The sequence below is a fragment of the Saimiri boliviensis genome, chromosome 9 (genome assembly GCF_048565385.1).
Source record: "Saimiri boliviensis isolate mSaiBol1 chromosome 9, mSaiBol1.pri, whole genome shotgun sequence".
NCBI classification, from domain to species: Eukaryota; Metazoa; Chordata; class Mammalia; order Primates; family Cebidae; genus Saimiri; species Saimiri boliviensis.
The window spans coordinates 115206244-115228915 of record NC_133457.1 but is presented as its reverse complement, the minus strand read 5'-3'; the positions used below and the strand labels follow the sequence as shown (position 1 = coordinate 115228915).

Here is a 22672-nt window from a genome sequence, read left to right as displayed (position 1 = left end):
GACTTATCTCTCCAGGACCTTTCCACTCCAGGTACTTAGGAGTCAGGGGTGTACTGTACCCAGAGCCTGCTGGATGGAGAGGGTTGTCAGGGACCTCTGCAAGGGGCTTTCCCTGAGGAAGCAGAGCCATCAGGTGACCATTCCTGGGGAGAAGGCTGTGCTGTGTCAGGAAGAGAGGTGCTGCGTCCCCAGAAGGGGACCTCAGATGAACCTCTCACATCCCATTGCTGCCCCCAGGCCTGCTCCTCTCCCAGACCCTGGCACCGCTCTGTTGATCCCCTTGGGTGTCTCGCCTGTCCCAAGCAGGCATCTGATTTTCTCTCAAGGGTGAGATTAAAGCCTGTGAGTGTCTCCTTTTCTGAGGGATTACCTTGCTGAAGAGGAGTCTTGGCCTGGTGCAGTGGCTCACACCCAGGACACTGGGAGGCCAAGGGAGGAGGATGGCTGGAGCCCAGGAGTTCAAGGCCAGCCTAGACCACATAGTGAGGCCTTGTCTCTACAAAAAAAAATTAAATAAATTAGCCTGGCATGGTAGTACACATCTGTAGTCCCAGCTACAACAGAGCAAGACCCTGTCTCTAAAAATAAAAATGGCCAGGCGTGGTGGCTCATGCCTGTAATCCCAAGCACTTGGGAGGCCAAGGCAGGTAGATTACCTGAGGTCAGGAGTTTGAGACCAGCCTGGCTAACATGGCAAAATCTTATCTCTACTAAAAATACAAAAATTAGTCGGGCATGTGCCTGTAGTCCCAGCTACTTGGGAGGCTGAGGCAGGAGAATCTCTTGACCTGGGAGGCAGAGGTTGCAGTGAGCCAAGATCACACCATTGCACTCCAGCCTGGGCAACAGAGTAAGACTCTGTCTCAAAAAATAATATAAATAAAAACAAAAATGAGTTTTTTTTTTTGTTTTTTTTTTTTTTTGAGACGGAGTTTCGCTCTTGTTACCCAGGCTGGAGTGCAATGGCACGATCTCGGCTCACCGCAACCTCCGCCTCCTGGGTTCAGGCAATTCTCCTGCCTCAGCCTCCTGAGTAGCTGGGATTACAGGCACGTGCTACCATGCCCAGCTAATTTTTTGCACTTTTAGTAGAGAAGGGGTTTCACCATGTTGACCAGGATGGTCTCGATCTCTCGACCTCGTGATCCACCTGCCTCGGCCTCCCAAAGTGCTGGGATTACAGGCTTGAGCCACCGCGCCTGGCGAGTTTTTTTTTTTTTAAAGGGGTTTCTTCTCTGATTATAAAAGTATACTGAAGAAAATTTGGAAAGTAAAATGGCAAAAAAAACCAAACAAACACCCACCAACAATTTCCCCTCTCTTTCCATATGAGAGTATTAGTACCTTTGAAGGTTAACAGGGAGTTCTTTGATTAAAAAAAAAAAAATTATTGGCCAGGTGCAGTGGCGCACACCTGTAATCCCAAAACTTTCGGAGGCTGAGGAGGGTGGATCACGAGGTCAGGTGTTCAAGACCAGCCTGATCGACATAGTGAAACCCCATCTCTACTAAAAATGCAAAAAATTAACCGGGCGTTTTGGTAGGTGCCTGTAATCCCAGCTACTTGGGAGGCTGAGGCAGGAGAATCACTTGAACCTGGGAGGCAGAGGTTGTAGTGAGCTGAGACCGTGCCACTGCACTCCAGCCTGGGCAACAGTGTGAGACTCCATCTCAAAAAAAAAAAAAAAAAAAATTGTTGGAATAAGTGCAATCATGAAAACATGTAAAAAAGAACTTAGTACAACGTCTGCCACATGTAAATGCACATCAAAGGTTAGCTATTAGCTGGGCTCAGTGGCTCACAACTGTAATCCCCGCACTTCGGGAGGCCAAAGTGGGCAGATCACCCAAAGTCAAGAGTTCAAGACCAGCCTGGCCAACATAGTGAAACCCCGTCTCTACTGAAAATACAAAAATTACCTGGGCACGGTGGTGGCGCATCTGTAATCCCAGCCACTCGGTGGCTGAGGCAGGAGAATTGCTTGAACCCGGGAGGTGGAGGTTGCAGTGAGCTGAGATTTCACCACTGTACTCCAGTCTGGGTGACAGAGGGAGATGCTATTTCAAAAAGAAAAAGAAATGACATCCGCACCCAACATGATCTGTCATTAGATGTAACTACATAAAAGTCAGCTTTAGATTAGTTTATATGGTATTACATTTTCAGGCTCTTTAGTTAAATATGGATTTTTTTTTTTTTTCAGATGGAGTTTTGCTCGTTACTCAGGCTGGAATGCAATGGTTCGATCTTAGCTCACCGCAACCTCCACCTCCCGGGTTTAAGCAATTCTCCTGCCTCAGCCTCCTGAGAGGCTGGGATTACAGGCATATACCACCATGCCTGGCTAATTTTGTATTTTTAGTAGAGATGGGGTTTCTCCATGTTGGTCAGGCTGATATCGAACTCCCGACCTCAGGTGATCCACTCACCTCATCTTCCCAAAATGCTGGGATTACAAGGGTGAGCCACCGTGCTCAGTTTACATACTGATTTTTAAACTCCTTCATTTTGTTCCTTCCCACACTTTTTTTTTTTCCTGCTCTCAAAACTTTATCAGGCCTTTGGAAATTTCGTGATCCTAGACAGTATGTGGGAGAGTGTGCAAGGGACTGTGGATGTGGGATGCGGTAAAGGAGATAGGTGTGTGTATGACAGCGTGAATCACAGGGACGGGTAATGCTGGGTGACAGTGTCTGAGTCCTGAGATGGGGGCCCATGTGCAAGTCAGAGAAGGTGCCTGGTGTGAGAATGAGGGTGTTCCGATTATTGATGGGTGTTTGGATGAAAGAGGCCGGTGTGTGTGTGTGTGTGTGTGTGATGGTGAGTTCTCACAATCCAGGTAGAGAATGAGGGTGAGGATGGCAAAGGATTGAGGGTGAGGGAGACTGAAAAGCCGAGGGTCCCTGTGTGACTGATTTCTGCGGGCTCATGGGTGTGAGGCTTGAGAAGTTGGGTGCATGGATGATGGTGACCAACGGGAGGGTGAGCGTGTGTGTGTGCGCGTGCCGAACTTACCTGTGATTGTGAATGCCGAATATTGCCGGTAGTGAGCAGCGGCAGGTGTGCGTGTGTAGGGCCTGCGCCGGAATGTGCAAGTTGGTGCAAGAGTGGGAATGAGTGTGACTGATGGAGTGAGCGTGGCCGGGTGCCCGTGTGATTGTGCATGTCAGATGTTGGTGGGGATGAGTGTGACAGCGCGTGTGCGTAGGGCAGGTATGTGATTGTGAATGTAGGATTTGGGTAAGGGGTGAGGCGGCTGGGTGCGCGCACGGCAGGCGTGGGCGGGGGGCGCGTGGCCGGGTGGGCGCGCGTGGGGGGGCGCGCGGCGCGGGCCGGGGGCGGGGATACTGCGGCGGCCGCGGCGGCGCGGACACGGCCGGGTCGCCCCCAGAGGCAGGCGCGGCGCGGAGCGAGCGGGCGCAGCGCGGAGCTCGGGCCCATGGTGCGCCCGTGTCCGTCGGTCGGGCCGCGCGGGCGGCTCCGCGCGTGGCCCGGCGCTCGCGAGCTCGCCCCCTCGCTGCGGGCCCGGTCCGCCCGCTGCCGCCGCCTCCTCCCCCGGGGCTGCGCGGCGCCGGCGGGCGGCGGCGCGGAGGCCGGACCGGGCGGCGGCCCAGGCAGCGCGGGGGGCGCGGCAGCTAAGGCGGGCGGCGCCGCCGACATGACGGACAACATCCCGCTGCAGCCGGTGCGCCAGAAGAAGCGGATGGACAGCAGGCCCCGCGCCGGGTGAGTGGGCCCCGGCCCGCGTCCTTCTTTGTCCGCGCCGCCCGGAGTCCGGCGCTGGGGCAGCCTGGCCGGGCCTGACAGGTTGGCCGCGCGCCGCGCCCGGCGCCATGAGCCCCGGGGCAGGGCCGGAGAGGTGGGGAGGGGGGTCCCTGCGCTCCAGCCCCGGGCGGCCTTAGCCTGATCCCGGCCCTGTGGGGTTTTAGCGCCCGATGGCCTGGCCTCTCCCTGCCCACCTTGCTTTAGAAACCCCGAGAAGCCGGGCCCGCCCCAGCGCTGTTTACACACCCGCGGAATTCGGATCAGCTGTATTTTCTAACCGTTTTATTGTTCCGTAATTGGTATCTGTGGTTGCGATTACGATTTGGTCAGTATCTCACCGAGCTCTGCGCTTGGAGCATTCCTCGGGAAGCCCAGATATGCTCAGCTTTTAGGGGGCACGGCCTACCCGCGGGGTTGCCCATCAGCGCTCCTGGCCCCAGTCCCAGGAGGCTGCGCCGAGACCACCTGCGCCCCGGTGGCCGCTTCCTCCTCCGCCTAGGGTGGATCCGAAGCAGCGGCCGCAGGAGGGTGGGAGGGCTTCTTCCTGGCCTCTTGGTGACACTACCCCTACCCCTTGTGTTCTCCTCCCACAATTTGGGGGGAGGATTCCCACAGCTGGGACAGGGGATGCCACCTGCTGTGCCCTTCCGGCAGCAGGAGACCCCCAGGGCAGCCTAGGTGCGGAAGAGGGGAGAGTTTTCCTGCAGGTGGGGAGAGGGCATGGGTTGGTATTTTGCGCCTAGCCGTCTTCCTGTTCGGAGGATGGCAGCGTGACCTGTGGAGGTTTGCGGGGCTCTCGCATTGCTTGCCTTAGACCTAGCTGGGCGTGAGGGGCGGGGGTGGGAAGGATGGGGGTGGGCGCTGGTGCAAATGCGGATTCCCTGGCCCCGCCTAGACCCGCCAATCAGAGTTCTGGGGGGGTGGGGTCTGGGGAATGTGCATTTCCACAGTCGGCGCAGGTGAGGCTGGAGCCCGCGGGAGGCTGAGCGCGGCCGGGCGGGGCCGGCGTCCTATCTGCTCCGCCCTTCCTCGGGCGTCCCGGCCTCCCTGGGCACTTCCCGGTGGCGGCCGCTTGTGGCTGCGTCAGTTGCTTGGGACAGGAGAGACGCAGCGGGTGGGGTGAACCCCACGGGTGGCTTCATCAGGTGTCAGTGGAATTAAAAAAAAAAAAAAAAAAAAAAAAGAATGGTGCCGGCGGCCATTTTGTGGGGTCTTTGTCCCTGGCTTCCAGAATCCTCCGAAGAGGAGGCCTCGCTGAGGTTACGCGGAGGAAACTGGCGCTTAGGGAGGTTAAGGACTGCAGGGAAGACTCTGCAGAATGGAGATGGAACTCCGGATTGTGTGACCCTTACCCCTTCCTTCTCTGTTCTGCGTTTATTTTTTTAAACGGGGGCATGGGAGGGGAAGGTCTTGCTATGTTGCTCAGACTGGTCTCGAACTCTTGGCCTCAGAGAACTCTCCCGCCTCAGCCTCTTGCGGTTTTGTTTTTGTTTTCGTTTTCGGTTTTTTTGAGACAGAGCCTTGTGCTGGAGTGCAATGGCATGATCTCGGCTCACTGCAACCTCCCCCTCCCAGGTTGAGGCGAGTCTCCTCCCTCAGCCTCCTGAGTAGCTGGGATTACGGGCACCTACCACCACACCCAGCTAATTTTTGTATTTTTAGTAGAGATGGGGTTTCACCATATTGACCAGGCTGGTTTCAAACTCCTCACCTCAGGTGATCCGCCTGCCTCAGCCTCCCAAAGTGCTAGGATTGCAAACGTCAGCCAGGACACCTGGCCCTTTTGCATTTTAATAATGACAATTGACTTGAACTGTATGTCTGGAAGAGTGCCTGGTGCATCCTACACCATCATTAAATATTGTAATGAATTAACATGATGAGTGGATTGTAAAATCAGGTGGTTATTAATTCGTGCCATGAGCAATTATGAGAAGCCTACTATGTGCAGGAGCCACTCCAGGTGATGGGGATTCCAGGATGAATGAAAGATTACCTGCCCAGCAGGTGTGTGAGTGTCCTGACCCTGGCTGTGCATTAGAATCACCAGGGAAACTTAAGTACCCATTTCTGATCCATTCTAGACCTTTAAAATAAGAATTTAGGGTGGGACTTGGGAATCTATATAAATATTTTTTTCTAAGCTCCCCTGATGATTTTAATATGCAGTCAGACTGGAGAACTTCTGAGTCAGTGCATGAGAAAAAATTCAAATCTTGTTCAAAAGTGATCATTAGCATCATAGAAATATGAGCCGTTCATGTGGAGACCCAGAAGGAGTGGTGCAGATAATTTTATTTAAAAGTAAGTTTTCTCCAAAACCAGGCTACACAGGAGGAAAATAAGAAAATAAAAATAAGTTTTCTGGGTAGTGTTAGAATGGAGCATCACACCCCTTTTAGAGCTTGCCAACTTTGAAACTAATCTTTTTGTTTCGTTTTTTTTTTTTTTTTTTTTGAGACAGAGTCTCACTCTGTCGCCAGGTGCCAGGCTGGAGTACAGTGGCACAATCTCGGCTCACTGCAACCTCCGCCTCCTGGGTTCAAGTAATTCTCCTACCTCAGCCTCCCGAGTAGCTGGGACTACAGCGTGCGCCACCATGCCCAGCTAATTTTCATATTTTATTAGAGATGGGGTTTCACCATGTTGACCAAGATGGTCTCGATCTCTTGACCTTGTGATCCACCCGCCTCGGCCTCCCAAAGTGCCGGGATTACAGGCGTGAGCCACTGTGCCCGGCCATCTTTTTGTTTCTTTTGAGACGGAGTTTTGCTCTTGTTACCCAAGCTGGAGTGCAATGGCATTGTTTTGGCTCACTGCAACCTCTGCCTCCTGAGTTCAAAGCAATTCTCCTGCCTCATCTTCCCAAGTAGCTGGGATTACAGGCACCCGCTACCATGCCTGGCTAATCTTTGTATTTTTAGTAGAGACAGAGTTTCACCATGTTGGTCAGGCTGGTCTTGAATTCCTGACCTCAGGTGATCTGCCTGCCTTGGCCTCCTCAAGTGCTGGGATTACAGGTGGGAGCCACCATGCTTAACCTGGAATGGATCTATTTTATTTATTTATTTTATGCATTTTATTTTATTTTTTAGGTGGAGTTTTGTTCTTGTTGCTCAGGCTGGAGTGCAATGGCGCGATCTCAGCTCGCTGCAGCCTTTGCCTCCTGGGTTCAAGCGATTCTCCTGCCTCAGCCTCCCGAGTAACTGGGATTACAAGCATGCACCACCACGCCCAGATAATTTTGTATTTTTAGTAGAGATGGGGTTTCTCCATGTTGGTCAGGCTAGTCCCAAACTCCCAACTTCAGGTGGTCTGCCCGCCTCGTGTCCCAGAGTGCTGGGATTACAGGCATGAGGCACCTCGCCCAGCCAATGTATTTCTTAGACAGTGACAAGAGTTTGGATTCAAATTGTGTATCGGAGTGCTGTGCATTTGTATAAATGCTCTTGTATATAATCTGCATTTTCAGGAGTAGCAATGTCAAGATGGGAATCCTGAAGTTTGGCAACATTTTGAGAAGCCCAAAGAGATGGAGGAGCTTCCTGAAATATAACCGGAGGCTGGGGGATGGCAGCCTGAGCGCTAAAGTTGGTGGGTCGTTAAAGGAAGAAGAAATGAATATGTAATGGGTCAGGCTGTCTGCTGGATACTTGAGATACACAGTGCTGTTTTGTTTGTTTGTTTGTTTTTGAGACAGAGTTTCACTCTTGTTGCCCAGGCTGGAGTGCAGCGGTGTGATCTTGGCTCATTGCAACCTCTGCCTCCCGGGTTCAAGCGATTCTCTTGCCTCAGCCTGTAGAGTAGTAGCTGAGCCGGGCGCGGTGGCTCAAGCCTGTAATCCCAGCACTTTGGGAGGCCGAGGCGGGTGGATCACGAGGTCGAGTGATCGAGACCATCCTGGTCAACATGGTGAAACCCCGTCTCTACTAAAAGTGCAAAAAATTAGCTGGGCATGGTGGCACGTGCCTGTAATCCCAGCTACTCAGGAGGCTGAGGCAGGAGAATTGCCTGAGCCCAGGAGGCGGAGGTTGCGGTGAGCCGAGATCGTGCCATTGCACTCCAGCCTGGGTAACAAGGGCGAAACTCCGTTTCAAAAAAAAAAAAAAAGAGTAGTAGCTGAGATTATAGGCGTGGGCCACCACGCCTGGGTAATCTTGTATTTTTAGTAGAGACGGGGTTTCTCCATGTTGATCAGCCTGGTCTTGAACTCTCAACCTCAGGTGATCCATCCACCTCGGCCTCCCCTAGTGTTGGGATTACAAGTGTGAGCTACCACGATTGGCCTGGCCCAATAGCACTGTTTTAATCCTTAGAACAACCATGTGAGTTTTTGGAGTTAATTCTCCCATTTTATTGACAGGGAAACAAAGATTCACTGATACTAATTTGTTCACTGTCTTGTAGGTAGTAAGTGAGAGGAGGCAGTTTTGAACCCCATCCACCCATTTCACTTACTGGTTCTAGGCAGTAAAGCTGTGGAATGGTTGGAAGATTTGTGGTTAAGAAACCAAAAACGCCGGGCACGGTGGCTCACGCCTGTAATCCCAGCACTTTGGGAGGCTGAGGTGGGTGGATCACGAGGTCAAGAGATCGAGACCATCCTGGTCAACATGGTGAAACCCCGTCTCTACTAAAAATACAAAAAATTAGCTGGGCGTGGTGGCAGGTGCCTGTAATCCCAGCTACTCGGGAGGCTGAGGCAGGAGAATTGCCTGAACCCAGGAGGTTGCGGTTGCGGTTGCGGTGAGCCAAGATCGCGCCATTGCACTCCAGCCTGGGTAACGAGTGAAACTGCGTCTCAAAAAAAAAAAAAAAAAAAAAAGAAAAAAGAAACCAAAAACAAGATGCTACATGTTGTAGGGGACAGAATGCAATTATTTCTGGGGTCACTCTGCATATGTTGTGAAGACATGCAGTTTATTTGCTGGAGGAATCCCCTGGCTTCAAAGTTCTTCTGTCTCTTGAGAAAGTTACCACATCCTGATGTTGAGAAAACGATTGAAATGGTATAGTTAGGAAACAAGGCATTTCACCTGCGCTGCTGGAAACCCTCTTGTGACATCGTGTCCTTTGCTGATGGCTGAATGGAGTTCCTCTCGTGATGACACAGCAGGGATTGTTTGTTGGGAGCCAGGATGCAGGAGTCTGTCGAGGAGCTGGGTTTACACTAGGCTCTGCTGCTTAGCTGTGTGATCTTGGGAAAATAACTTTACCTCTCTCAGTTTCCATTGTTTCACCTGTAAAATGGAAATAATGCCGAATAATGCAGTGGCTCATGCCTGGAATCTCAGCACTTTGGGAGGCTGAGGTGGGTGGATCACGAGGTCAGGAGATGAAGACCATCTTGGCCAACATGGTGAAAGCCTGTCTCTACTAAAAATACAAAAAAATAGCTGGGTGTGGTGGCATGCACCTGTAGTCCCAGCTACTCAGGAGGCTGAGGCACAAGAGTTGCTTGAACCCGGGAGGCAGAGGTTACAGTGAGCTGAGATCACACCACTGCACTCCAGCCTGGCGGCAGAGCAAGACTGTCTTAAAAAAAAAAAAGGAGTAACAATAATTATATATCTCATGGAGTTGTTTAGTCCATGTAGAGTTTAGAGAAGTAAGTGCTCAGTATGCGCTTAGGTGGTTACTAGAGCTAATGGTGCTAATTAGGTGTTGTATGAGGTTTGCTGTTGGGTCTGCAGCATGCTTCTTCGAGAGAGGGGACTTTTATGAGAAATTTAGAAATATTATGAACTTTGTTGCTTTTTCCGGATCGAATTCAGGAAAATGAATAACTATCGAGAGCATTCCATCCAGGTATGTCGAGGCCCTGGTGTGATGTTGTGGCAGTGACAGGAGCTTAGATACTGGGTAGCCGAAGGCTTCGCCTCACTGTAACAATCTATGTTTTGTGGCCACATTGGATGAGGATGCTTGGATGCTTGCTGCATTTGGATTTGGGGGACTAGGAAGTTTTGAATATGAATTAGATTGAGAAAGAAAAGCTGAATATTTAGGTACATAGTCTACCATTTTTTTTTTTTTTTTGAGATAAAGAGAGAACAGAGAAAATTGATAAAGGAAATACTGGCATTAGTTTTCCTTCAAAGACAATCACAGTGAACACAAACCTGTTAGCAGATGATGTTTTCTTCCTGTTTGTTTCTGCGTGTACATTGCTTTATGAGTAGGAAGCATGTTGCACATTGTTTTTTATCTATTCATTTATTTTTTTGAGACAGGATCTCACTCTTTCTCAGACTGGAGTGTAGTTACACAATCAATGCTCACTGTAACCTCTGCCTCCTGGGCTTAAGTGATTATCCCACCTTAGTTTCCCAAGCAGCTGGGAACATAGGTGTATGCCACCACACTTTTTAGATACTCTATAGAGATGAGATCTCATTATATTGCCCAGTGTGGCACATGGGTTTTTATGTTTTACTTTTTCCACTTAGCATTTTACTATAAAGCATTTTGTGTATTATAGTGTACTTATTAGCAAGTGGCATTTCATTTTATTGATTGATTGTTTTGAGATGGAGTTTCCCTCTGTTGCTCAGGCTGGAGTGCAGTGGTGTGATCTTGGCTCACTGTAACCTCTACCTCCTAGTTTCAAGTGATTCTCCTGCCTCAGCCTCCAAAGTGGCTAGGACTACAGGCACACACCACCATGCCCGGCTAATTTTTGTATTTTTAGTAGAGATGGGGTTTTGCCATATGCAAATGACATTTTAAATGACAGCAGAAAAGTTTCTTTTAAAAAAAATTTTTTTTCTTTTTAAAATTTTTAAATTATTTGCTTTAGTCTAAGGTATTTTGTTAGACAGCGTAATATTTCTTTGAATAGATGTCTCTAATTTACTTAACCAGTACCTTATATTCTCATAAGTTGATTTGTATTTTATTTTCACTTTAGAAATAATGTTTTCTTTTTCTTTTCTTTTTTTGAGACAGAGTCTTGCTCTGTTGCCCGGGCTGGAGTGCAGTGGTGTGATCTCAGCTCACGCAAACTTCTGTCTCCCGGGTTCAAGTGATTCTCCTGTCTCAGCCTCCCGAGTAGCTGGGATGTTAGGCACGCGTCACCACACTTGACTATTTTTGTACTTTTAGTAGAGATAGCTTTTGACCATGTTGCCAACTCTGAACCTCAGGTGATTGACCCACCTCTATTTGCCAAGCTGCTGGGATTACGGGCATGAGCCACTGCACCTGGCCACAAGTATTGTTTTCATTCTGAATCCTGGCCCTCCAAAAGCAAACAAAGAGAAAGTGGAGGGAGGCACTGACTCCTGCCCCTGGCCTGAGAAGTTGCTTGTCTGGGATTGGATAAGCCTGATCAACAAAGAAGTACTCAAAACTGCAGTTTTGTGTGTGATGCAGCAGAAAACCAGTGCTTAAGAATCTAGGCCTTGTGTTTGGACATTTCAGAGGATTGCTGGCTGTTTGAAAGGGCATCCAGATTTCTGCACAGTCACAGAAACATTCACAAAGGTTTATAGCATGAAGACTGAAAATAACTACTGTTGATTCATCCATTTATTCACTCTATAAATATTTACTGAGCACTGACTCTGTCTCTGGCAGTTTAATATTAGGGATATAGCAGTCAACACATGGAACAGAAATCCCTGACAGCATGGGGCTTCCATTCTAGCCACACACAGTAGATTTTATTGTAAGAATTTTGTTAAACTCTGTTAGTTTATTGGGTGCCAGCATCATGTCTTAGGTATTCTTTTTTTTTTTTTTTTGAGACAGAGTCTTGCTCTGTTGCCCAGACTGGACTGGAGTGTGGTGGCACTATCTTGGCTTACTGCAACCCCCACCTCTCAGGTTCAAGAGATTCTCATGCGTCAGCCTCCTGAGTAGCTGGGATTACAGATGCTGGTCACCACGCCTGGCTAATTTTTATATTTTTAGTAGAGACGGGGTTTCACCATGTTTGCCAGGCTAGTCTCAAACTCCTGACCTTGTGATCTGCCCTCCTTGGCCTCCCAGAGTGCTGGGGTTACAAGCTTGAGCCACTGTGCCTAGCCGTTCGTAGAGTTCTTAGACCCCAATGTGTGTTGCTCATGGAAGCTACCATAGTGCCAGCCGCCATAGCACGGTTGGAGGGAGGAGGCTGGTGTGCCTGGCAGTGCCAGTGGGGACCCTTGGTATGTCCCTGCTATGTTCCTGCCATTTGGATTCCTCCCTATGTTGCCATCTAGACAATTCAGAGGTGGCTCTCAGATTCTACGACAAAATGAGATTGCCAAACTTTGGCTAGAGAGCTGGCTCTGGTGTCAGCTTGCTGGACTCACAGCCTGGCTCTGCCCCTTACAGACTGCGAGACCCTCTGAGGTGCAGTGTCTTCATGTACAAGAGGGCAGGGGTAGAAGCCCCGACTGTAGGACGGCTGGGAGGAGCGAGGCAGGTAATTCGAATTGAATGAGGGCTTTGCCACAGCACTTGGCACAGTACTCAGCACTTGCTCATGTGTTTGCTTGTTTTTTTTTTTTTTTGGTGTCTAGGAAATTGCCCTCCGCCGGATTCTGCTCTGTTTTCTGGAATCTCGTAGGCTTATGCTGTGTGGGGTTGCCAGCCAGGTGCTTGGCCTAGATAGACCTGTGTTAGCACCTATGACCGAATGTGTTGGGTAAACACAAGTGCCTGAGGTGAGGGGGGAGTGTTGGGCACGGGGGCATGTGAAAGGGCCAGGAAAGTGAGTCATCAGCCCACGCTCAGTGACGGAGCTCCTGTCTGTGCCAGGCCTTCGAGGGGAGATGAATGGTATCTGGTCTCTGACCTGCAAGCTCATGGCAAGATCAGAGGCTGTGGATGGAGCTGTGTGCTGTTTGGGCAGCAGGGTGAGCCTGATAATTTTATTTTTATTTTTTATTTTTTATTTTTATTTTTTTTGAGACGGAGTTTCGCCCTTGTTACCCAGGCTGGAGTGCAATGGCGCGATCTCGGCTCACCGCAACCTCCGCCTCCTGGGCTCAGGCAATTCTCCTGCCTCAGCCTCCTGAGTAGCTGGGATTACAGGCACGTGCCACCATGCCCAGCTAATTTTTTGCACTTTTTAGTAGAGACGGGGTTTCACTATGTTGACCAGGATGGTCTCGATCTCTTGACCTCGTGATCCACCCGCCTCGGCCTCCCAAAGTTATTTTTATTTTTTTAAATGTTAAGTTTAATTTTTTTTTTTTTTTTTTTTTTTTTGAGATGGCGTTTTGCTCTTGTTGCCCAGGCTGGAGTGCAGGGGTGTGATCTCGGCTCACTGCAACCTCTGCCTCCTGGGTTCAAGGGATTCTCCTGCCTCAGCCTCCCAAATACCGTGGGATTACAGGTGCCCACCACCACGCCCGGCTAATTTTGTATCTTTTTAGTAGAGACAGGGTTTTGCCATGTTGATTAGGGTAGTCTCGAACTCCTGACCTCAGGTGATCTGCCCATCTCAGCCTCCCAAAGTTCTGGGATTACAGGTGAGAGCCACTGTGCTGGGCCTAATTTTATTTATTTTTGAGGTGGAGTCTTGTTCTGTTGCCCAGGCTGGAGTACAGTGGTGTGATCTTGGCTCACTGCAACCTCTTTCTCCTGGGCTCAAGTTCTCCCGCCTCAGCCTCCCAAGTAACTGGGATTACAAGTGCCCATCACTATGCCTGGCTAATTTTTATTTTTTATTAGAGATGGGGTTTCACCGTATTGGCCAGGATGATCTCGATCTCGATCTCTTGACCTTGCGGTCCACCCACATCGGTCTCCCAAAGTGCTGGGGTTACAGATGTGAGCCACTGCGTCTGTCCTATTTCATTTTTAAAATAGAAAAAAGTGTACTGAGTCAGAGTCACATGGTTTAATACTTAAGAGGTGCAGAGGTGTAGCCTTTGCAAAGTCAGCTTCCCTCCCACTCTCTCTAGTCAGCTACCCCACATCCTTACCCAGCCAGCAGTCTCACCAGTTTCTAATGTATTGTTCCAGAAATTTGAAACATTTATCAAAAAAAACATATGTACCTTTATACAGATAGACAGACAGATTTTTCTTTTTTATTCAATTGTTATTATGCCCTACACAGTACTTTTTTTTTTTTTCACTTAGCAATACATTCTGGCAAACAGAATTAGAAGCAGTGTGTAGTTCTTTTTTTTTGAGACAGAGTCTTGCTCTGTTGCCCAGGCTGGAGTGCAGTGGCATGATCTCAGCTCACTGCAACTTCCGCCTCCTGAGTTCAGGCGATTCTCCTGCCTTAGCCTCCTGAGTAGCTGGGATTACTGGTGCCTGCCACCATGCCCGGCTAACTTTTGTATATTTAGTAGAGACAGGGTTTCTCCATGTTGGTCAGGCTGGTCTCAAACTCCTGACCTTGTGATCCGCCCACCTTGGCCTCCCAAAGTGCTGGGATTACAGGTGTGAGCCACCGCTTTCGGCCAGCAGCATGTAGTTCTCTTCCCTTTTTCGGCCATCACCGAAGCAGGAGCGGCCAAAATGAAGTTTAATCCCTTTGTGACTTCCCACTGAAGCAAGAACCGCAAAAGGCATTTCAAGGCACTCCCACGTTCACAGGAGGATGCTGTCTTCCCCTTTCCAGAGAGCGGACACAGAGACGCAGCGTGCCATCCATGCCCGTCCAGAAGGATGATGAAGTTCAGGTTGTACGAGGACACTATAAAGGTCAGCAAATTGGCAAAGTAGTCCAGGTTTACAGGAGGAAGTATGTTGTCTGCATTGACCAGGTGCAGCAGGAGAAGGCTAACGGCACAAGTGTCCACGTAGGCGCTCACCCAGCAAGGGGGTTGTCACTAGGCTAAAACTGGACAAGGACCGTAAGAAGATGGTTGAACAGAAGCCGGATCTCAGCAAGTAGGAAAGGAAAAGGGCAAATACAAGGAAGAAACAGTTGAGAAGATGCAGGAATAAAGTGATCTTATATACAAGCTTTGATTAAAACTTCCAAAGAAAAATACATCCTGGCCGGGGGCGGTGGCTCATGCCTGTAGTCCCAGCACTTTGGGAGGCTGAGGCTGAAGCAGGCAGATCACAAGATCAGGAGTTTGAGACCAGCCTGACCAACATGGTGAAACCCTGTTTCTACTAAAAATACAAAAATTAGCTGAGCATGGTGAACACGACTGGAGTCCTGGCTACTCAGGAGGCTGAGGCAGGAGAATCCCTTGAAGCTGGGAGGCAGAGGTTGCGGTGAGCCGAGATCACACCGTTGCACTCCAGCCTGGGCAACAAGAGTGAAACTCCATCTCAAAAAGAAAGAAAGAAAAAACCAAAAAAACCCCGTAGCATTTGCTCTTCAGAACGTCTTTGTCTTCAGGAATCAGATGGTCTAGGCTTATGTAGGAGCTGGACTGGAGGTGTGCCCCGTCCCACTCGACTGTGTTTATTTTCATTCATTTTTTTTTTCTTCTTCTCTTTCCCCTCCTCCTCCTCCTCCTCCTCTTCCTCTCTTCCTTCATCCTCCACCTCCTTCTTTTTCTTCTTTGTTCATTTAAAGAAAATAGAGATGGGATCTCACTATGTAGCCCAAGCTGGTCTCACATTCCTGGTGGTAAGTGATCTTCCTGACTCAGCTTTTCAAAGTGTTGGGATTACAGGCATGAGCCACTGTACCTGGCCTACTTATTCTTTTATGTGGCTTGCTGGACCCCTGTAGGTTTGAGTTTGCCAGTCCTGGTTTAGAGAGAAATAGACCAGTTAAGTCTAAAGAGCTCAGAACTGCCGCCTCCTCTCTTTATGAAGAGCATAGAGTTGGGTTTGGAAGGATAGATAGAAGATGAAGGGACAGGCTTGCAGGAGGATGTCTGGTGTGAGTGGGTCTTACAGAGAAGTTGGGTAGTTCGATAAAAGTGGAATGGTGGGGAAGATGAGAGCATCGGGTTCCAGTCATGCCTGCCTTGGCTGCAGGAGCGTGCTTGATAATGGGATAGCAGACATGGAAAGGTGAGAAGGTGAGAGCCTTTTTGAGTGTGATAGCTGTTGGATCACTGTGGGACTGGGACACGTGAGTCATACTTCTTTTTTTTTTTTTTTGAGATGGAGTTTTACTCTGTTGCCCAGGCTAGAGGACAGTAGTGTGATCTTGGCTTACTGCAACCTCCGCCTCCTGGGTTCAATCACTTCTCCTGCCCTCAGCCTCCTGAGTAGCTGGGGTTACAGGTGCACGCCACCACACCTGGCTAATTTTTGTATTTTTAGTAGAGACAGGGTTTCACTGTGTTGATCAGGCTGGTCTTGAACTCCTGACCTCATGATCTGCCCACTTTAGCCTCCGCAAGTGCTGGGATTTCAGGCGTGAGCCACCGCACCCGGCCTTTTTGCTTGTTTGTTTGAGACAGAGTCTCACTCTGTTGCTCAGGCTGGAGTACAGTGGTGCGATCTTGGCTCATGGCAACCTTCGCCTCCTGGGTTCAAGCAATTCTCCTGCTCAGCCTCCCGAGTAGCGGGAACTACAGGCGCTGGCCACCATGCCCAGCTAATTTTTGTATTTTAGTAGAGACAGGGTTTCACCGTGGCAGCCAGGATGGTCTCGATCTCCTGACCTTGTGAGCCACCTGCCTTGGCCTCCCAAAGTGCTGGGATTACAGGCGTGAGCTGCCCAATGCGAGTCATATTTCTATAAGAGGAGTCAGGCCTGCTGAACAGCAGGATACCCATAGGGAAAGACTTAGGGCCAGAGAAACAGGGAAAGGTGACAACCCCACCATCCCTGACTACCCATCCCCTGGGAGCGCCCGTGGTAACAGTCATGGGCTGGAGGAGGTGTTTGTTTCTCAGTGCTTTTTCCTAGGCTTATATTAATACATATTTTTGTATTAAGGGACAAAACAATAAATTCCTTATTTCTTGCCTTCTTTTTTTCTTCACACTTAACCACCTGGATCTTTCACTGCATTGTGTGTATGTCTACATCCAGTTGCTACAAATCCATTGCGCAGAGGGTGCCTCCGCCGTTCCCAGGCATCGCCCTCCCTGCTGCTGCTGTGAACATCCTCACGCATCTCCCATTGCTCACTAGGACCAGTATATGTTTAAGATGCTCCCCACTTCCCTCTTGGGGGACTTGCCGGGTCAGAGGACCTGAGCTTTCCATTTAAAGAGAAGCTGCCACACTGACTTGGCTTTTCTCATGAGGTGGTTGATATATTCCCAGTTCTCCTCCAGCCAGTAGCGTTTCTGTAGCAGAGATATGTTCACACTGAGAATCCGCCTCTTTTTTTGCATCCTTCCTGACTTAGGTTTTGTATTCTAGTTCAAAACTAACAAACAAAAAAACAGCCCTTAGACATATTTAGAAGGAAGAGCAAGTTTCCCTTCATACCTTTCCTCCCACTCCCCCTTCCCCCCCCTTTTTTTTTGAGATGGAGTCTCACTCTGTCACCCAGGCTGGAGTGCAGTGGTGCAGCCTGAGCTCACTGCAACCTCCACCTCCTGGTCAAGCGATTCTCCTGCCTCAGCCTCTGGAGTAGCTGGGATTACAGGCATGTGCCACCACGCCCGACTAATTTTTGTATTTGTAGTAGAGACGGGGTTTTGCTATGTTGGTCACACTGGTCTTGAACTCCTGACCTCAGGTGATCCATCCGCCTCAGCCTCCCAAAGTTCTAGGATTTACAGACTTGAGCCACTGCACCCGGCCTCTTTCCACTGTTTTTTTTTTTTTTTTTTTTTTTTTTTTTTTTAAGACAGAGTTTCACTGTTGTTACCCAGGCTGGAGTGCAATGGCGCGATCTCAGCTCACCGCAACCTCTGCCTCCTGGGTTCAGGCAATTCCCCTGCCTCAGCCTCCTGAGTAGCTGGGATTACAGTCACACGCCACCATGCCCAGCTAATTTTTTTTTTTTTTTGCATTTTTAGTAGAGACGGGTTTTCACCATGTTGACCAGGACGGTCTCAATCTCTTGACCTCATGATACACCTGCCTCGGCCTCCCAAAGTGCTGGGATTACAGGCTTGAGCCACCGTGCCTGGCCTCTTTCCACTCTTAACTGCCTTCTGATTACTGCTGTCCATTATGGTACCACATGGCTATTGAAATCAATTAAGTGAAAGAAACAAAAACTTTTAAACTTTTATTTTAGGTTCAGGGGTACATATGAAGGTTTGACACTGGTAAAGTCATGTCACGGGGGTTTGCTATATAGACCATTTCATCACCCAGTAATTAAGCCCAGTGTCCAGTAGTTGTCTTTTCTGCTCTTCTCCCTCCTTCCACCCTCTACCTACAGATAGACCCCACTGTCTGTTGTTCCCTTTTTTGTAAGTTCTTCTTCTTTTTTTTTTTTTTTTTGAGATGGAGTTTCGCTCTTGTTACCCAGACTGGAGTGCAGTGGCGCGATCTCGGCTCACCACAACCTCTGCCTCCCGGGTTCAGGCAATTCTCCTGCCTCAGCCTCCTGAGTAGCTGGGATTACAGGCACGCGCCACCATGCCCAGCTCATTTTTTGTATTTTTAGTAGAGACGGGGTTTCACCATGTTGACCAGGATGGTCTCGATCTCTTGACCTCGTGATCCACCCGCCTCGGCCTCCCAAAGTGCTGGGATTACAGGCTTGAGCCACCGCGCCCGGCAAGTTGTTCTTCTTTTTTTTTTTTTGAGACGGAGTTTCGCTCTTGTTACCCAGGCTGGAGTGCAATGGCGCGATCTCGGCTCACCGCAACCTCCGTCTCCTGGGTTCAGGCAATTCTCCTGCCTCAGCTTCCTGAGTAGCTGGGATTACAGGCACGCACCACCATGCCCAGCTAATTTTTTGTATTTTTAGTAGAGACGGGGTTTCACCATGTTGACCAGGATGGTCTCGATCTCTTGACGTCGTGATCCACCCACCTCGGCCTCCCAAAGTGCTGGGATTACAGGTTTGAGCCACCGCGCCCGGCCTAAGTTGTTCTTCTTCTAAGGCAGAGAGTTTCACTCTTGTTGCCCAGGCTGGACTGCAGTGGCGAGATCTCGCTCACTGCAATCTCTGACTCTCTTGTTAAAGCAATTCTCCTGCCTCAGCCTCCTAGTAGCTGGGATTACAGGCATGTGCCACCACGCCTGACTAATTTTGTATTTTTAGTAGAGATGGAGTTTCACCATGTTAGTGAGGCTGGTTTCAACCTCCTGACCTCAGGTGATCTGCCCTCCTCGGCCTCTCAAAAATGTTGGGATTATAGGTGTAAGCCACCCCAGCCGGCCCGCTTGTAAGTTCTTATCGCTTAGCTCCTACTTATAAGTGAGAACATGTGGTATTTGGCTTGCTTTTCCTGTGTTAATGTGCTAAGGATAATATCCTCCAGCTCCATCTGTGTTCCAGGAAAAGACATGATCTTGTTCTTTTTTATGACTGCATAGTATTCCACATGTATATGCACCACATCTTCTTTATCCAGTCTGTCATTGATAGGCACTTAGGTTGATTCCATGCCTTTGCTTTGTGAATAGTGCTGCAGTGAACACTTATATGCGTGTGTCTTTATGGTAGAATGATTTATATTCCTTTGGGTATTGAAATAAACTTCGAATGTCATATTTTGGGTACTCGGCAGCCGCATGTGGCTGGTAGCTACTGTGTTGGATGGTGCAGTATGGAATGGTTCCATCATCACAGAAACCTAGTGGGCAGTGCTGCCCAGGGCAGGGTTCTCCACCTCCAGACAGTTAACATTTGGGGCCAGATGACCCTGTCTGGTGGGGGCTTTCCTGGGCATTGTAGGATGTTTAGCAGCATCCTGGCCTCTGCCCACTATGTGCCAGTAGCACCCCATTTCCCTGCAGTGTGACAATCAAACACATCCCTAGACATTGCCAGGTGTCTGCAGGGGGCAAAATCACCCCACCCTGCTGTTGAGAACCACTGCTGTAGACTATTTATTTCATACTGCTTTTAATTATTAGTATTATTATTTTATTATTTTTGAGACAGAGTCTCTGTCACCAGGCTGGAGTACAGTGGCAGAATATTGGCTCACTACCACCTCCATCTCCTGGGTTCAAATGATTCTCCTGCCTCAGTCTCCCCAGTAGCTGGGACTATAGGCACCTGCCACTGCACCCAGCTAATTTTTGCATTTTTAGTAGAGATAAGCCTTCATCATGTTGGCCAGGCTGGTCTCGAACTCCCGACCTCAAGTGATCCACCTACCTCAGCCTCCCAGAGTGCTGGGGTTATAGGCATAAGCCATCATGCCAGGCTGCTTTTAATTTTTCTTTATGTTCTTCCTGGATTAGCACAGTGTCAGTCCTGAGACTGTTGTTTCCTGGACTCTAGCTTCCTGAAAGGTTGGTGTGTCATGCAGGCAATTCAGCAAATATTTGCTCAGTGCTTACTGATTGTAGGGAACTCCCAGCAGAGATGGTGGTTTCTGTGGAGGCCAGCTCCCTGTTACGTTAGTTACCTTTTTCAGAAACATTGTTCCCTTGGCTCTGCTAATCTAATATTTGCTTTTCCCTTGCATTTCAGCCAGATTTTATGAAACCATCGCACATCTGGTAGGCAGACTATCTGTTGTTAAAACCTTTATTTGTCATAGAGTCAAGTCCTAAGAAAATCCATTTTGGTGTTCCTTTATATAAATGGTCTAGGCTGGGCGAGGTGGCTCACGCCTGTAATCCCAGCACTTTGGGAAGCCGAGGTGGGTGGAGCACCTGAGGTCAGGAGTTTGAGACCAGCCTGGCCAACATACAGAAACCCTGTCTCTACTAAAAATACAAAATTAGGCATGGTGGTGTGGGCCTGTAGTCCCAGCTACTCGGGAGGCGGAGGTGGGAGGATCACTTGAGCCTGGGAAGTGGAGGTTACAGTGAATCAAGATTGGGCCACTCCAGCCTGGGCGAGAGAGTGAGACCCTGTCTCAAAAAAATAAATAAAATTTAAAAAATAATTAAATAAATAAGTGGTCTAAGCATGAAGCATTATAAACTGTTATTTCTAAACTTACACTTTAACCTCGTTGAATGGCTATTGTTATCAACAGGTGAGAAAGTTATTTCATGTTTTCCTTTTTAATCTGGAAAAATAGCTTAAGAGAAAGAATATCTTTTTTTTTTTTTTTTTTAAAGATGTAGTCTTAACTCTGTCACTCAAGCTGGAGTGCAGTGGCAGAATCTTGGCTCACTGCAACCTCTACCTCCTTGGTTTAAGTGATTCTCCTGTTTCAGCTTCCCCGGTAGCTGGGACTACAGGTGTGTGTCGCCACACCTGGTTAATTATTGTATTTTTAGTAGAGGTGGGGTTTTGTTATGTTGCCCAGGCAGATCTTGAACTCCTCACCTCAACTGATCTGCCTGCCTAGGTCTCCCAAAGTGCTGGGATTACAGGCGTGAGCCACTGTGCCTGGTCTAAGAATGTCTATTATTTTTATTTATTTATTTATTTTTGAGACGGAGTCTTGCTCCTGTTATCAGGCTGGAGTGGAGTGGCACAATCTTGGCTCATTGCACCCTCTGCCTCTTGGATTCAGGCAGTTCTCTGCCTCAGCCTCCCAAGTAGCTGGGACTACAGGCATGTTCCGCCATGCTTGGCTAATTTCTGTATTTTTAATAGAGATGGAGTTTCACCACGTTGGCCAGGTTGATCTTGAACTCCTGACCTCAAGTGATCCACCTGCCTTGGCCTCCCACAGTGCTGGGATTACAGGCATGAGCCATCATGCCCAGCCAAGAGTATCTATTATTAGAAGGCCCGTTATATGCTAGGCACGGTCCTATGTCTTTTACATATAAAATGTCCAATCCTCAAAGTGATTCAGCAAGGCGGGTCTTATTGTCATTCTTCTGAGAGAAAAAGCGGGAATCAAACCTGGGTAGTCCAGGGCCAGGCTCAGTGGCTCACACCTGTAATCCCAGCACTTTGGGAGGCCTTAGTGGGAGGATCACTTGAGCTCAGGAGTTCAAGGCCAGTGTTGGGCAGGCACTAGGCACATAGTGAGACCCTGTCTCAAAAAAAAAAAAAAAAAAAAAAAAAAAAAAAAGGCCGGGTGAGGTGGTTCACGCCTGTAATCCCAGCACTTTGGGGAGGCTGAGGAGGGCGGATCACGAGGTTAAGAGATCGAGACCTGCTGGGCGTGGTGGCGCATGCCTGTGGTCCCAGCTACTCAGGAGGCTAAGGCTGGAGGATTGCTTGAATCCAGGAGTTCTCGGCTGTAGTGTGCTATGCCAATTGGGTGTCTGCACTAAGTTTGGCATCAATATGGTGACCTTCTGGGAGCGGGGGACCACCAGGTTGCCTAAGGAGGGGTGAACCAGCCCAGGTTGGAAACAGCAGGTCAAAACTCCCGTGCTGATCAGTAGTGGGATCACGCCTGTGAATAGCCACTGCACTCTAGCCTGGGCAACAGAGCGAGACCCTGTCTCTAAAAAAAAAAGAGTTAAAAAAACAAACAAACAAATAAAAAGAGTCCAAGACCATCCTTGCCAACATGGTGAAACCCCATCTCTGCTAAAAATACAAAAATTAGCTGGGCATGGTGGTGCTCGCCTATAGTCCCAGCTACTCGGGAGGCTGAGAGGCAGGCGAATCGCTTGAACCCAGGAGGCGGAGGTTGCAGTGAGCCGAGATTGTGCCACTGCACTCCAGCCTGGCGACAGAGTAACACTCTGTCTCAACAACAACAACAACAACAACAACAAAAACAAAAAAGTGAAGAAAAGAGGGGAAAAAAAGCTGAGTAGCTGCATAGAACAAGGCTGAGGTTTGCACCTGGGTCTGTCTGGCTTCACATCTACGTTCCTTACTCCGGTCCGCTTGGTCCAGCGCTTGTGAAACTGCAGCTTCTGTCTGTGGTTTCTGTTTCAGAATCTTCATTTCTTTCTTTCTTTCTTTCTTTTTTTTTGAGACAGAGTCTTGCTCTATCACCAGACTGGAGTGCAGTGGCGCGATCTTGGCTCACTGCAACCTCCACCTCCTGGTTCAAGCGATTCTTCTGCCTCAGCCTCCCGAG

At 49.1% G+C, this 22672-nt stretch overlaps 1 protein-coding gene across 1 annotated transcript in view; it reads left to right on the top strand.

Moving 5' to 3' along the window:
* Positions 1-3407: 3407 nt before the first annotated feature.
* ATP9A (ATPase phospholipid transporting 9A (putative)) overlaps positions 3408-22672 on the top strand; it is a 168654-nt gene continuing 149389 nt past the window's right edge. The window contains exon 1 of the mRNA XM_039479637.2: positions 3408-3727. Coding sequence (XP_039335571.1) covers positions 3441-3727 — 287 coding nt within the window. The 5' untranslated portion in view covers positions 3408-3440. The remainder of the gene's footprint in view (positions 3728-22672) is intronic.